The sequence below is a fragment of the Diplotaxodon limnothrissa genome, linkage group LG18, assembly GCF_057381915.1.
Source record: "Diplotaxodon limnothrissa isolate DT_005_m linkage group LG18, D_limnothrissa_male_GT1.1, whole genome shotgun sequence".
Classification (NCBI taxonomy): Eukaryota; Metazoa; Chordata; class Actinopteri; order Cichliformes; family Cichlidae; genus Diplotaxodon; species Diplotaxodon limnothrissa.
In genome coordinates this window covers 16,303,302-16,316,127 of record NC_140613.1, presented here as the reverse complement: position 1 = coordinate 16,316,127, position 12,826 = coordinate 16,303,302, and the positions used below count along the sequence as shown (strand labels likewise).

General features: G+C 41.0%; 1 protein-coding gene across 1 annotated transcript; it reads right to left on the bottom strand.

Moving 5' to 3' along the window:
* Positions 1-10,487: 10,487 nt before the first annotated feature.
* Positions 10,488-12,551, bottom strand: snai2 (snail family zinc finger 2). The gene is made up of 3 exons (XM_085377910.1): positions 12,345-12,551; positions 11,580-12,101; positions 10,488-11,288 (listed from the first exon to the last, which is right to left on the bottom strand). The coding sequence occupies exons 1-3, from the start codon at positions 12,421-12,423 to the stop codon at positions 11,107-11,109; spliced, it is 783 nt and encodes a 260-aa protein (XP_085234036.1). The 5' UTR covers positions 12,424-12,551; the 3' UTR covers positions 10,488-11,106.
* Positions 12,552-12,826: the final 275 nt, after the last annotated feature.

Genomic DNA, 12,826 nt, shown 5'->3' with positions numbered 1-12,826 from the left:
GATCGGTGGCTTTCTGGAGTCTTGTTCTTGCTATGAATTTGCCAGATGACCACTGCAGGCTACAACAGAGAACATCACTGCACCCAGCCAAGAGGGAGTCTTGAACATGGGCCTTTGGTGCACTTTACAGGTGCTGCTAAGTGGATTTTGTCACACAGTCTGGCTAGCTGTTTGCAATTGTTTCCAGGCTTTATAGTAAGCAAATGAGCCACTGCTTGTTTCATATTTGCACAAAATTGGAATTCTGTTTCTCGCTTACTCTTATAAAAAAGTGTCACCAAAATATCACCTCACGTCTCCTTCATTGCATTTCCTGTGCTCAATAATAACAGTAAGTGTCATGAAACTTCCCTGATCACCTCTGTGGTGCTGAGTACATCTCTGTTGTGTTTTGCTGGTGTGTGGAGGCCGTGCATCCCTTTGGTGTCGCGTGCGCAACCACTTAGACACGGCTGGTGGCTAGACAGCTTCTCCCAGCCCTGATTCATCATAATTAGGTCACTGGCTCTGTCTGTTGGCCTCTCAGGGATCATCTCGCGTTCATACCCTCACATACACCGCTGTGCCCCGTCTACAGCGCTCAGAAATAATCAGTGATAAAAATAAGACACAATGAATGCGCAGTAATCTTCCTCTTACCTGCAACCCTCTATTTAGTGCCACTGTTGTCTTATGACGCCATCTCGTCCTCCGCGTTTCAGTCTTCTCCGGTGTGATTATTATGGATTTGGAGATTGGAATCAATGTAGGATAATAGCTTTTACCATGTGTCTCCTCATCAGTGGATTTTATGAGAAGCGCCCTGTGAGATTTTCTATCTATCTATTCACAGATAGATTGAAAAATAAACGCACTGGCATGCAACATGTGGCCCACAACAGCGAGGACAGTAATTTCAATAAGTGACTCGGGACACAGCTGTACAATTAGAGAGGACATCCTGTTTCCATTTGTCTTCTAAAGTCCGTCTGTTTCTATTCTCTCATTTTTCCTCCTTATCTGGATGCGAATGAATGCAGCCCCAGTTGCTATTGGACACAAACAGCTGGTAAATATGCAACTGGCTCGGACCTTCCCACCGTTAATTTGTTGCTCAGAGCAGAGTTGATTGTAAAATTGTATAATCACGTCTGAAAGTGGAGAGCCAAGATTTGGTTCTTCTAGCTGGATTGAGTTAAGATCCCAAAGGGCAAACACCCACATGTGCTTTCACAATAAACATTTACCAGCTTATTTACAGCTGAAGCTTTTTTCTTTCTTTCATAAAACCCACGCTATTGTTCTCCTGATTTGTCATTTAACCGTTGAACTACCTTCGTTATTACCTGTCTCCTACCTTTTAGTGTTTAAGCTTTTTTGAGTTTGGTGGAAGACAAAACAGCCAGCGCTTGAAATTTATTGTGATAACCAATTACTGTGAACCTACCATTCTGTGTGAACAGACTGTATGTGAAGCTCCAGTGGGATCACTTTACTTGTAGCTTCCGATCGCTGTCAAAACATCCTCTGGAAGAGGCATGCCAAGTTTTGCTTTGGCTTAGTAAATGAAGAAAATATTAATATTTCATGTTTTTGAGAATTCTGTTGCTGAAAATAACGATCAAAACCTTCTTTGAGATGCGAATGCAAAACAAAACACCTCCACATGATCTATTTATAGTGTTGAAATGAAACAAGTGGCATACAGATAGTGACAATATATATAGACTGGGAAAATCTTAGTTAAAAAATGGTAAACAGAGAGAATTAACCAGACTTTTTAAAAAATACACCTTGCAAAGAAAACTTCTGGTGTATCCCTTTTTCCCGATGGCTCAATCACGTGAACTCTTTTATAGTTACGCAGCTTTTTAAAAAGACATTTAATCAGCACTGTTTTGTTTCTGCAGATGAGAGGAACTTTTCAATTTATTTTAAATCTAAATTCAGCTCCATTCACAGGAGAAGTGATAATCAAAAAGGTCCCGAACAGCTACATGAAACTTGTGGTGAGATCTTTTTGTCAACGTTTGTTTCAAAGGTCAGCAATAAATATCCCGGTCTCAGCCGAACAAGAAAAGATAAATGAAATGCTATGCAATACAATTAAACTGATGATGCAGCTTGTGATTGTTTTCTTCCTCAAACCTTCAGTCTGTTTTATGCCCTGATTATGCTGCAGTTACACTGGAGAAAACAGTGGTTGGAGACCACAGCATGACCAAATATATTGCGAGCATGCGCAATAAACTTATGTTCTGTTGCCTTTGAATGGTTGTTTGAAAGCTTATTTAGAGTCCAGCCAGAACCTCATAAATTTGAAACATAAATTTAGTTATGTAAGTGTTGCAGGCTGGCGATTTAACTGCAAATCAGCAACCTTGGTTTTACATAGAATATAACAGGAATACAAGCAGTTGGCAACCAGTTAAGTCAGATCCCCTACTGCAAAGAGACACGTGATGCTCATCGCAACAGACTGGCTGAGACTGATTGAAATGTGTTTGTAATCTCTCTGTGTTTATGAATCTGTCTGCGATTGGTTGGATATGCATTGCCCCCCGATGGGTGACCTGTGCCGAAGTTGGTCACTGCAACTTATTTTCAGTCATTCGCCTAATACGAAAAGCTTCAGTTTGGACAATCACCAACTTTTCCTAGTTGCAAATGGCTTGTCATCCTATTTTTATTCTAATGTGACTAAGCCATTACGCCCCAGCCATACAGGCCTATAGACTGATCAGCAACCCACTGAAAACCAGTGGTTGCTGGAGGTTGCTGGCACTCACAAGTTGAAACCAGTTGCAAAGAGGTATACAGTGCTGGACAAAAAACTTCCTTGTGATTGCTTTGGTCACTAGCAGATTCCTACAGTTGCTCTGAGTGGTAACCACCTATGAAAAATATGATGCAAATCAAAGATGGAAAACTTGTTGCAATGTGTCGGCTGTAGCAGTGAGACACAACTTTTTCTGAATGATTTTTCAAGTTTTACTACCACTAACCCAGTAGTTAGCAACTTGCAGTCAAGTTGGTGTCTCTTATGTAAACTGTGAGCAACCACAGCAATCACAAGGAATATTTTTGTGCAGTGTCTTCTTTGTGGATGATTTCACCTCAGCAACCGCTCGCCAACCAGTCAGCGAATACAGATTTTCTGTCATGACCAGTGAGTGCTGGATGGTTGCCGACCAGTCTTACGGCTTCTGTGAATGAGGTCTAATATTTGTTTTACAATGACTCTGGCCACATATATGGTTCTGTGATATTTTTTAGCATACTAGCATGCTTAAAATCTCCTTAAATACAGATGGATGGCATGTCAGTTAAAAACTGCTTTAATGAGTTTAATGAAACTTTAATAAGTTAGCTTACAGATTTTTTTCATTTGGCATCAATCACAAACTATTGGGGCTGATCCAAAAGGCATGAGCTGTGCAGGTTTTTGCTTATAAGTGACGTGTAAGTAGTATTGGACAAATTACAAGAGCAGGTCTTTTGGCCTTCAGGACACCATCTTTATACACTTTTAAAACTGAAATCAAGTTTTTATTATTCACTCTGATGGGAGCACCAATCTCTGAAGCAAATTCCATTGAATCCATCCAAAGGCTATCAAGTCATTTCACTCTTAATCTCACATGAACTTCATGGTAGCGCTAGAGGAAAAATTTAATGGATCAACAAAGTAAGCAAAATTCGGCTTCTGCTGACCTCGAAGCTCAGAGGTGCTAAAACATCTGCACAGATCTGCTGCCAGATGCAGTTATGGGACTTAAATGTCACCAATATTTGGATTAGGAGGCTTTAAAAGAACATGTGGAAAACAAAATCAAACATTGTGTTTGCAAATTGAATAAAGCATGAATGAAAGGAGGGCTGGCCCGAGCACAGGCCCTGAGGAACTCCAAATATCATGTTCACTGAAGAGAAAGACGAGTTCCCATATGTAATATAAAAGTTTCTGTTATATAGGGAGATGAATCAGTCAAGCACAGGACAGGTGATACCACCCAGTGCTTACGGCATTCAAATTTAAATTGGATGATCAACGGTGTCAAAGGCAGCTCTGAGTACTAAAAGGATTAAAAATGAGCAATTTGCTGCATCCGCTTTTCAAAAAATGTCATCATCATTATTCAAATTAAAAGCAGGCTCACCCCACTTAGTGTGACAGCAGATTTACGTCAAACCACCAGTCTCCTGCACCACATTGTGAAACTGACAACCATTCAAGGAGGATCTGTGGGTTTATAATTTTCTCCATCTGACGGACATCCAGTATTACTTCGTCCTAAAACTCAGTAGAGGAGACTCCTAGATGGTCTCTATTCCTGCAGGATGGAAAGGAAGTGGACTGAGCTGCATGAAGAACAGGTTGTCGTGGAGAATTTCGCACAACTGTATTGAAAACTTGCCGAATTTAAAGGGTATAGGGCTGGAATTTAGCCACCAAAACACTACAAGCTTTTAAGCTCTTTGTAGGTTTAACAAGTCGAGTCGGTGCAGCGACAGATGACAGAAAAGTAGTTTCTCAGAGTGACTTCACAATGGAGTGATGCCATACAAAATACTGCAGCAGAGCATTATTTTCAAGCTAACAAGTGTGCAAACTCAATCAGTTGTTATTAACACACTGTAATGTAGTTTTGCAGAGATAAAGAGGCATTTGTGATCATGGGTTTATTTATCAACTACATTAGCAGCCTCTGAAACATCCTTAACTGTTAACCCAGCAGTTTCATTTGTTACACTGTTAAAATAGAATAATCTTGAATGATATTCATCTACACTCATAAACAAACCTACTCAGTGTCTTAAACTAAAAAGCTACACCCAGTTCTGAAACAGCCAAACACAGGGCAGCAACTCAGTGTATTTAGACATGTAGACATGGTCAAGATGACCTGCTGAAAGTGGCATGGTTGTTGGTGACAGGCAGGGTGGTATGAATACTTGAGTTTTGGTCAATTCAATTGAATTTTATTTATATAGCACTTGAAGGCACTTTATTTTGTAAGGTAAAGACCCTACAATAATACAGAGAAAACCCCATCAGCGGTAAGGAAAAGCTCCCTTTTAATAGGAAGAAACCTCCAGGAGAACCAGGCTCAGTTCTCTGGGGGAGGTCAAAGGTCAGAGAAGAACCACCAGTCTGCTTGGAGCTGATAGTCAGGCAACAGTAACTCAAATAACCACTTTTTATAACCAAGGTATGCAGAAGAGCATCTCTGAACAGACAGCACATTAAACTTTAAAGCAAAAGGCCATACTGGGTGTCACTCCTGTCGGATAAGAGCAGGAAACTGAGGCTATAATTCAGATGGATTCAACAAACTGAATAGAATATTTGATGTATAAAATAATGGATCAATTTTAGCTCATTTATTTCATTTAGCTTTATATGAATGGTTCAGAATGCTGATGCTGTAATGGTATGGGGGATATATTTCTTAGCACACTTTTAGTCTCTGAGCTCAGGCCAAGGATCATTTAAACACCACAGCCTACCTGAGTATCACTGCTGACCATGTCCATCCCATTATGACCACAGTGTATCTTCTGCAGGATAACGCACCAGATCACAAAGCACAAATCATCTCAAACTGGTTTCTTGAACATTATGGTGAGTTCACTGCAGTCAAATGGCCTCCACAATCATATCAATCCAATGCATTACCTTTGAGATGTACTGGAAGGAGAGCTTCATATCACAGACATGCAGCCAACAAATCTGCAGCAATGTCTGATGATGCCATGTCAGTATGGAACAAAGTCTATGAGGGATGTTTGTTTCCAACCTAGTGTACTCGACTTGTAACTAGTGAAGTGGCCGGTCAGGGTAGTTTCCCAGAGCTGAGGTATGATCGTGCGATGCAGTTGTTCAGCTTGTGAGCTTGAAAAACCCCCATGGCATTAAAAGAACAGAGCTACTCAGATAGCTAATGCTTAATTCTAAACCATATTCTATTGATGAATAAAAAATATAATTTTTAATGATTTTTGTTTGGTTCTCCACTAGCATCAAGACAGTCAACAACATGATCAAAGCCACAGCTAAATTCAGCACAATGTAGCTTTATAACTACCCTCGGTTTTTGACTCTAGTAAAAATTATGCACTTTGCTGTGAATCTCTACAGTGAATCTAATTTTGAAATGTATTAAACTGTATCTTGTTCATCCAGAAGCCACGAGAATCAGAACAAAAACAGCCTTGCTGGTATTCAGGGGTCAAGCAAACAGGTGGTCAGAGGCTAGTCATGCTCCACCACAGGTGACCAATAGTAAAGCCCATTAGGGGAGGAGCTCGGAGGGTGTGCACCAACTTAAAACTGAAGTTTTATGCAATAACTGCTATTTTTATAGCAGAACCTTTTACAGAGCCATTTACCTGTCCCAATTTTCCCCGTGCCACCCCAGTGTAAGTAATGGCTTCAACCTGTCCACTCCAATAAAACTGTCTGGCTCCATCACTGCTGGAATTACATTCCTCAGAAAGTATAGGCCTGTAAGTGTATAAAGTGTATTAATACCAGTCTAAAATGCTAACTGTCAGGCTTTATACTATGATAATTTTACAACTAGTAATCTTAACTTGCTCTAGCACACTTGAATTCTTTACACCGTGATTTTAATGGTTGTTCTAACATGCATGCTGATTTATAACAGAATTATAAACCCATCTGTTTAAAATTAACTCGAAAAATAATTCTATGCTGCAGTTAAAGTGCAAACATCACATGCAGAAATACTTCGTCAGTAACGGTCTTAAGTGACACGATAAGCTGGTGGTAAGACATCTTCTTGAGTCATGGGTGAAGCTGGTTTTCTTTTCCAACAACAAGGCTGCAGTCTATTGTGATTTATTTACCCTCCAGATGTGTTTACTTAAAAATACTTAGAGAATAGATTAATCTGTGAAGCAGGGACCGAAACAGTGAGCTCCCCTACTTTGTGGATTGTCTCTAATGGATCAAAGAATAAACTCTTATCTCTGCCTTACAATGCGTCTGTGTTTTTAAATCATTTATTGCTGGTTTGTTTACCGCTTAAATGCTGCAAGAAACTGAGAATCTGAGAGTTTAACATGTGAGTTGCGAAAACTGTTAGAGAGTGAAAAAAAGGGCACCTTGAAGCCTTTCAGATCATTTTGTGGTCACAAAGGGCCGTGTTGTTTACAGTGATGTTCTTTTACAGCTGTGGTCATGGGGTTTAGTGCTAAACATTAAGGAGGAAACACAATCAAGTGAATATGATCACAGGATTCTCTGACAGCTGACCTCTGCTCGAGAAGAAGGCAACAAAAAGAGGCCACAGAGCTATTGATTAAGACAACAGAGCGCCGTTTGTCTCTGCTGGACTCTACACTTCACTGCTCGTAATGACGTACCGAAGAAAAAAAATCATTTATGACCTACATGGAGGGTCAGCTGCCATCCCTCGGTGCAAGACTCAAGCCTGGCGCACATCAAACAGGCAGTCTGATCCTTATTCCATCGAACTATAATCCAATTTCTTCAGTCTTTAAACAACTGTTTGAATTAATTATTTTACTTTAACGAGATAAAGACATAAAACTGAAAGAAAGCGAAAAAGAAATTCAAAAGAATTCATCTTCCCTGCTGATTAAATCACGCTGGCTTGATCCACATGAATCTAATTTATCAACAAACACAAAGGACAATATACAATTAGAGGAAAACGGTATTATCTGGAGAATGCGCTAAAAGAAAGCAGAATCATTCTAAATAGCTACCCAGTCACTTGAGGAGGCAACGGAAATAAAAGAGAATAGTCTTTAACAAGACGCGGGAGCTCAATAAGCAGGCAAACCTTCCTTGAGGCAGTCGGAGCGAAGGGGAATACACAATCATCTCCTTTCTGATGTGCTGTTAGAGAGGAGGGCTGGGGATCACTTTCCGGCCAACGCAGTTGGAGCTCAGAGGACGCCCTCAACTGTATTTGTTCCACTTGATTGTCATAAAGGAATCACACTCCCCGATTCACCATAAAGTCAGCAGACTTTTTTTGGGGGGGGGAGTCATGCCCCGCTTTGCATTCAGCACAACTGTTCTCTGAGGCTTCTTTAATATGTCGCTGTGGGTGCGTAAATCCACAGAGTGAGGACATTTATTTTATGTGTGATTTAATGCCTGCGATGAAATAAACAGCCTTATGAATGCAGGCTTTAAAGGTGGTCAATGATGAAAACGACGGGAAGTGATAATTAAATAACATCTGAAGAAAAGGAGTGGCAAAATCTTATTTTAGGATTAGCCGATGAATCCATTACTACAGATGTTTTGATATCCAGTTAATCATTTTAGTCATTTCTCAAGGAAAAAAGATTTTCTGGTGACAGCTTCTCAAATATGTGGATTTTATGCTTTTCTTTGTCCTTTATCAAAGTAATTAAATACGTTTTGATTTGAGGCTTTGGTCCATGAAAGCAAACCATTTGAATACATCACCTTGGGCTAAAGGAAAATTATTTAGTTTTAGGTTTTTTGAAAAAAAAAAATCCATTAATAAAAGACGCAACAGATTAATTAATAAAACATGATGCAATTGCCAGTTGCAGCCTTGATTTGTACTAAATGGGGCTAATAGGTTGCTTTAAATGTGCTAAATTGCCTAATTAAATTCTTCATTTTATTCGATTTTTTGGGGAAACAAATGAAAGCAGTACACGGCCAAACTGAGTGAAAGCTAAAGAAGAACAGACCGGGAAGAAATGACTATTCTAGTTTATCCTTCAAAACATTACATTTTTTTCATTTCCCTTTGAATCTACCCGCAAAAACACCCACAGGGTATCTACCTGCATTTATCCTCAGTAGATTTGCAGCTTAAAACAGACTAGCGCGCCTAGTAACGGTCTCCACACCTAACAAATACTTGATATCACATCCTTTAGCACATCTTCTAATAGCCATATGCTTTGGAACAAATGAGTTCCTGCTCGTTCTCCTCCCCATCTCCACCCACTACTATCACAGCAGCTGAATCAAATATTCGTGTTGGAGGGGAAAGCGCTTAACACGTTGTTGTTATCTGAGAAATCAGTCATGCAGTTAATTGTTGTTGTAAAAGGAAAATCTTGCAAGATTATGAAGCTAATAGTCATTATGCAAGCATCGTTTTTTTCCCCCCTCCCCTCTCCTAGCTGACACCAGAATGATAAAGTGTTGCCTATGGAAAGAAGATATTAGGTTCTCCAAAGAAAAGCGAGGACAGGCGGTGTTTGTGATAGTTTAGAGTGCCCTCTTGATGGCACTTTCCTTTTATGAGGCAAATGATCTGAATAACAGGGCCCGCCACTTGTAACGTTTGCACATTAGGTCATGGCTGTGGTTTCTACAGTATCAGCAGACCTGTGGTGACTGCAGTTTAATGTCCTTCTAGCTGCACCTGCTTTTCAGCGAGGTTGAAGAGCCCTGGAGCCACCTGGCCCAGTCCAAAGAGCTGCAGCGAGCACCTGGAATAGCTTGACGATGACTCAGAGCGAGGAGAATCTACCTACAGGGGAGTTCAGCCACTCGCAGCTAGAAAAACAAGTGTCTGTTTGTCAGATCACATCTTTCTGGTCCACAAGTTTGGGGCATTAGGGCAAATGGGAGCACACTCTGGGGTTTGTTAGAAAGAGTTCAGCTTTGACTGTATCCCTGAAGGCATTGCACTTTCATTTTTCGGGCTCTAATCTCTATCTGCTTCAAGACGGCATATGGTAAAAGACAACAAAACGTAGCCCGGGGAAGTCTATTTAATCCTTTATGGCAAGCATCCCAGAATTCAAGGAGGTCGTCAAAGCAGATGCAAATTTGATCTTTCTGCAAAAACATATTAGAACCTGGAGATCGGTATGCCCTGGCACCCTGCAGTGATTGTTGTGATTGAGCAGGAACATAAAAGAAAGACAACTTTGCTTTGGTTTATCTACTTTGATGGCACGGGTTTCAAAAGCGAGGACGGCTTTCTATAAGAACAACTCCCCTCACAGTTACAGCTTACACAAACTCGGGCAAAGAGGGTGTCGCGGGCCCTCGGAGGGTATAACAAGTGAGTGCAGATCAATATAGCCAGTATGTGTTAAATTTCAAGATTGTTTGATGCCTGGACAGGTTCACAGGGAACAGGTTCAGGCCTGATTCAGAACTGAGTCACCTCTCTCCTCATTTTTTCCCTTTTTGTACATCTTCATAGCACGGGATGGCGCAAGCCGGATTATATATCATTTACTTTTGTGGACGTTATTCCATTTGAAGCGTGCGACGATCAGTCTAAGGAGCTGCTCGTAAATCAAAGAAGGCTTGACAGAGGAAAAAGCAACTCATGCACGATGCCAAAGGAATTATACAAAATGTCATGAAACTTTATTTTCAAAAGTGTCATGATAATATGAAAATATCAAAAATCATTTAGCATCACAGTTTTCACTGTTAATATACAATCATCTCAGTCACACTTACATTCAATATATAAAAATAGAAAAAGGAACCTGTCGCTGGAAAATGCATATTATTGCTGAGTAAATCTGAGGCACTTCTATTGCTTTCTGAGTGCTGGCGAACTGTTTCTAAAGACTGTGCAAAAGTTATAATAAATTCACCCTAAGTCTAAGTTTGCACTTGTTCCCTATCTAGCAATGGCTTCCATATTCCTCTGGTTATACTGCCATTCATTCCAAATGCACCTTTTGGTATTGCTTGTATTAAAAAAAAAACAATAATAAACTGCTTAACAGCCATTGAGAGAGACATTGGTACAAACACTGTAGATAACATTGTGAAGGCATATAAAACTTCTAGACATGCAGAAAAGTGCATGAATAGCACAGGTAGGTGAGTACATGGTTTGACAAAGCTCGACACTGATTGCAATCACAGAAACACTGCTTGAAACGAGAGGCTTGCGAGCACTGAGCTATTTCGCACTCTGAAATGAAATCGGCCGGTAGTAGAAGAAAAAAAAAAAGTCTGTAAATTTGTGAACAAACCCACTTTGGTGTGATTCCCTGACAGTTCTCCTGGGTTTGGGCAAAAAAAAAACAATAAAGAAGAAAGAGAGGAGGGTGTTTTTTCTCTTTCGTTTGTTTTTTTGGTGGTGGTGGAAAAGGTATCCCAGTTCAGTGTGCTACACAACAACCAGATTCCTCATGTTTGTGCAGAAGAGACATCCTGGAGAAGGTTTTGGAGCAGTTCTTGCATTGGTATTTTTTCACATCCGAATGGGTCTGTAGGTGAGCCCTGAGATTGGACCTGTCCGCAAACGCCCTGTTGCAGTGAGGGCAGGAGAAGGGCTTCTCTCCTGTTGGAGTAGAAATGAGGGAAGAAGTTTGTCAGTGATTGCACACACAGAGACATTGTGGACTATATATTTTTGTAATGGTTGCAACACAGTTTAGAAGGCAAGCACTGCTGATGACTCAAAAGGAGAAAAAGAAAATAAAAAAGAATATCAGTCTGAGAGTTCAGTCTCACTACAACACAGTGGGGAGCTGTTAGAACCACTACATCATATATCAGCATGTTGATCCTGATGAATCTAAAGCTGCTTCTTCACACAGCAGGCCCCACTCTTATCACCAAGTCAACTCACCAGTGTGCGTCCTGATGTGTCCCTGGAGCAGCCACGGTCTGGAGAAAGCTTTCCCGCATATTTTGCAAACACAAGGCAAGGTGTGAGTCCTGATGTGCATTTTGAGAGCCCCCAGGCTAACGTACTCCTTCTCGCAGTATTTACAGCTAAAGGATTTCCTCGTTTGGGCGTCGCAGTGCAGCTGCTTGTGCTTGAGCAGTCCAGAGTACGTGGAGTAGGATTTACTACACAAACTGCACTGGAATTTCTCTGCCTCAACTCCGTGAGGGTCTGTTAGCTTGGGCAGCATCTGCTCGTCTTCATCGCTCCTCGGGCTCTCGGAGCCGCTGTGGTCTTTAGAGGAGGTGTCGGAGAGCGATGAGGGGTATCCAGAGATGGGAGAGAGGTCACTGGGGAGCGGAGATAGCGGCAAGTTGCTGGTAGTCCACACTGTGATGGGGCTGTACGCCGCCGGGCTCAGGATCTCTGGCTGGGGGATGACTGACAGGGGAAGAGCCTTGTAGATGTGCGGTGTGATGAACACTGGAAAAAAAAAAGACAGCAAGGGTTATGAGACTGTCATGACTTCAGTGAAAAGCACAGATTTCAAAGCAGGTAGTCCAGTGAGTTTGAAACGAAACTAACTTCTGCAAAGTTAAAAAAAAAAAAAAAAAAAAAAACCATGAAACGCGTCTGCCTGTGGGAAACACAACTTTTTAAACTTTTTAGAAAGTGAACACTGCTGCTTTATTTCTAAAAACAAAAAAACATCAAACGAAACTTTACCTGCTGGGCTTTCCAACTCACTATAATTTGGCTTCTTTGCGGAGTTTATGTGTTTCTTGACCAGAAAGGAGCGTGGCATCTTGGAAAACAAGAAGTCAACTTTTGGCAAACTTTTTTTTTTTTAGTTCTTAGTAAAAAGGAGATGAGTGTCAGTTTGCTGCGCGAAGACGGAAATCCTTATTGCTTAAGTCCAGTGGAGTGTCATCCTGCGTCGCTGCGCACTTGGAAACAGTGTAGCTGTAAAGAGCTGTAAATACTGCCTATCAGGTGCATGGGAGGAGCCACCGACTGCTATTTACATAAACTGGAAGCTCAAACCAATTACATTTCGTGTGTACCGCTGAACTGCAAAATGCGCGTGTAGCCTATGGTAGTGCTTGCACACCCCTAAGGGGCTGGGCTAGTGCCATTTATTCCAGTAAGACAGGTGCTTTGTGCATAGATGTGCAAAAACTTGGTTGTGATTCAAGCGTGCAAGTGGG

Coding starts and splice junctions, on each gene's coding strand:
- snai2 (XM_085377910.1), bottom strand. CDS start 12,423: ATGCCACGCTCCTTTCTGGTCAAGAAACACATAAACTCCGCAAAGAAG. Junction 12,102..12,344: donor TGAGTTGGAAAGCCCAGCAG/GTAAAGTTTCGT, acceptor TTTTTTTTCCAG/TGTTCATCACACCGCACATC. Junction 11,289..11,579: donor ACACATCAGGACGCACACTG/GTGAGTTGACTT, acceptor CTACTCCAACAG/GAGAGAAGCCCTTCTCCTGC.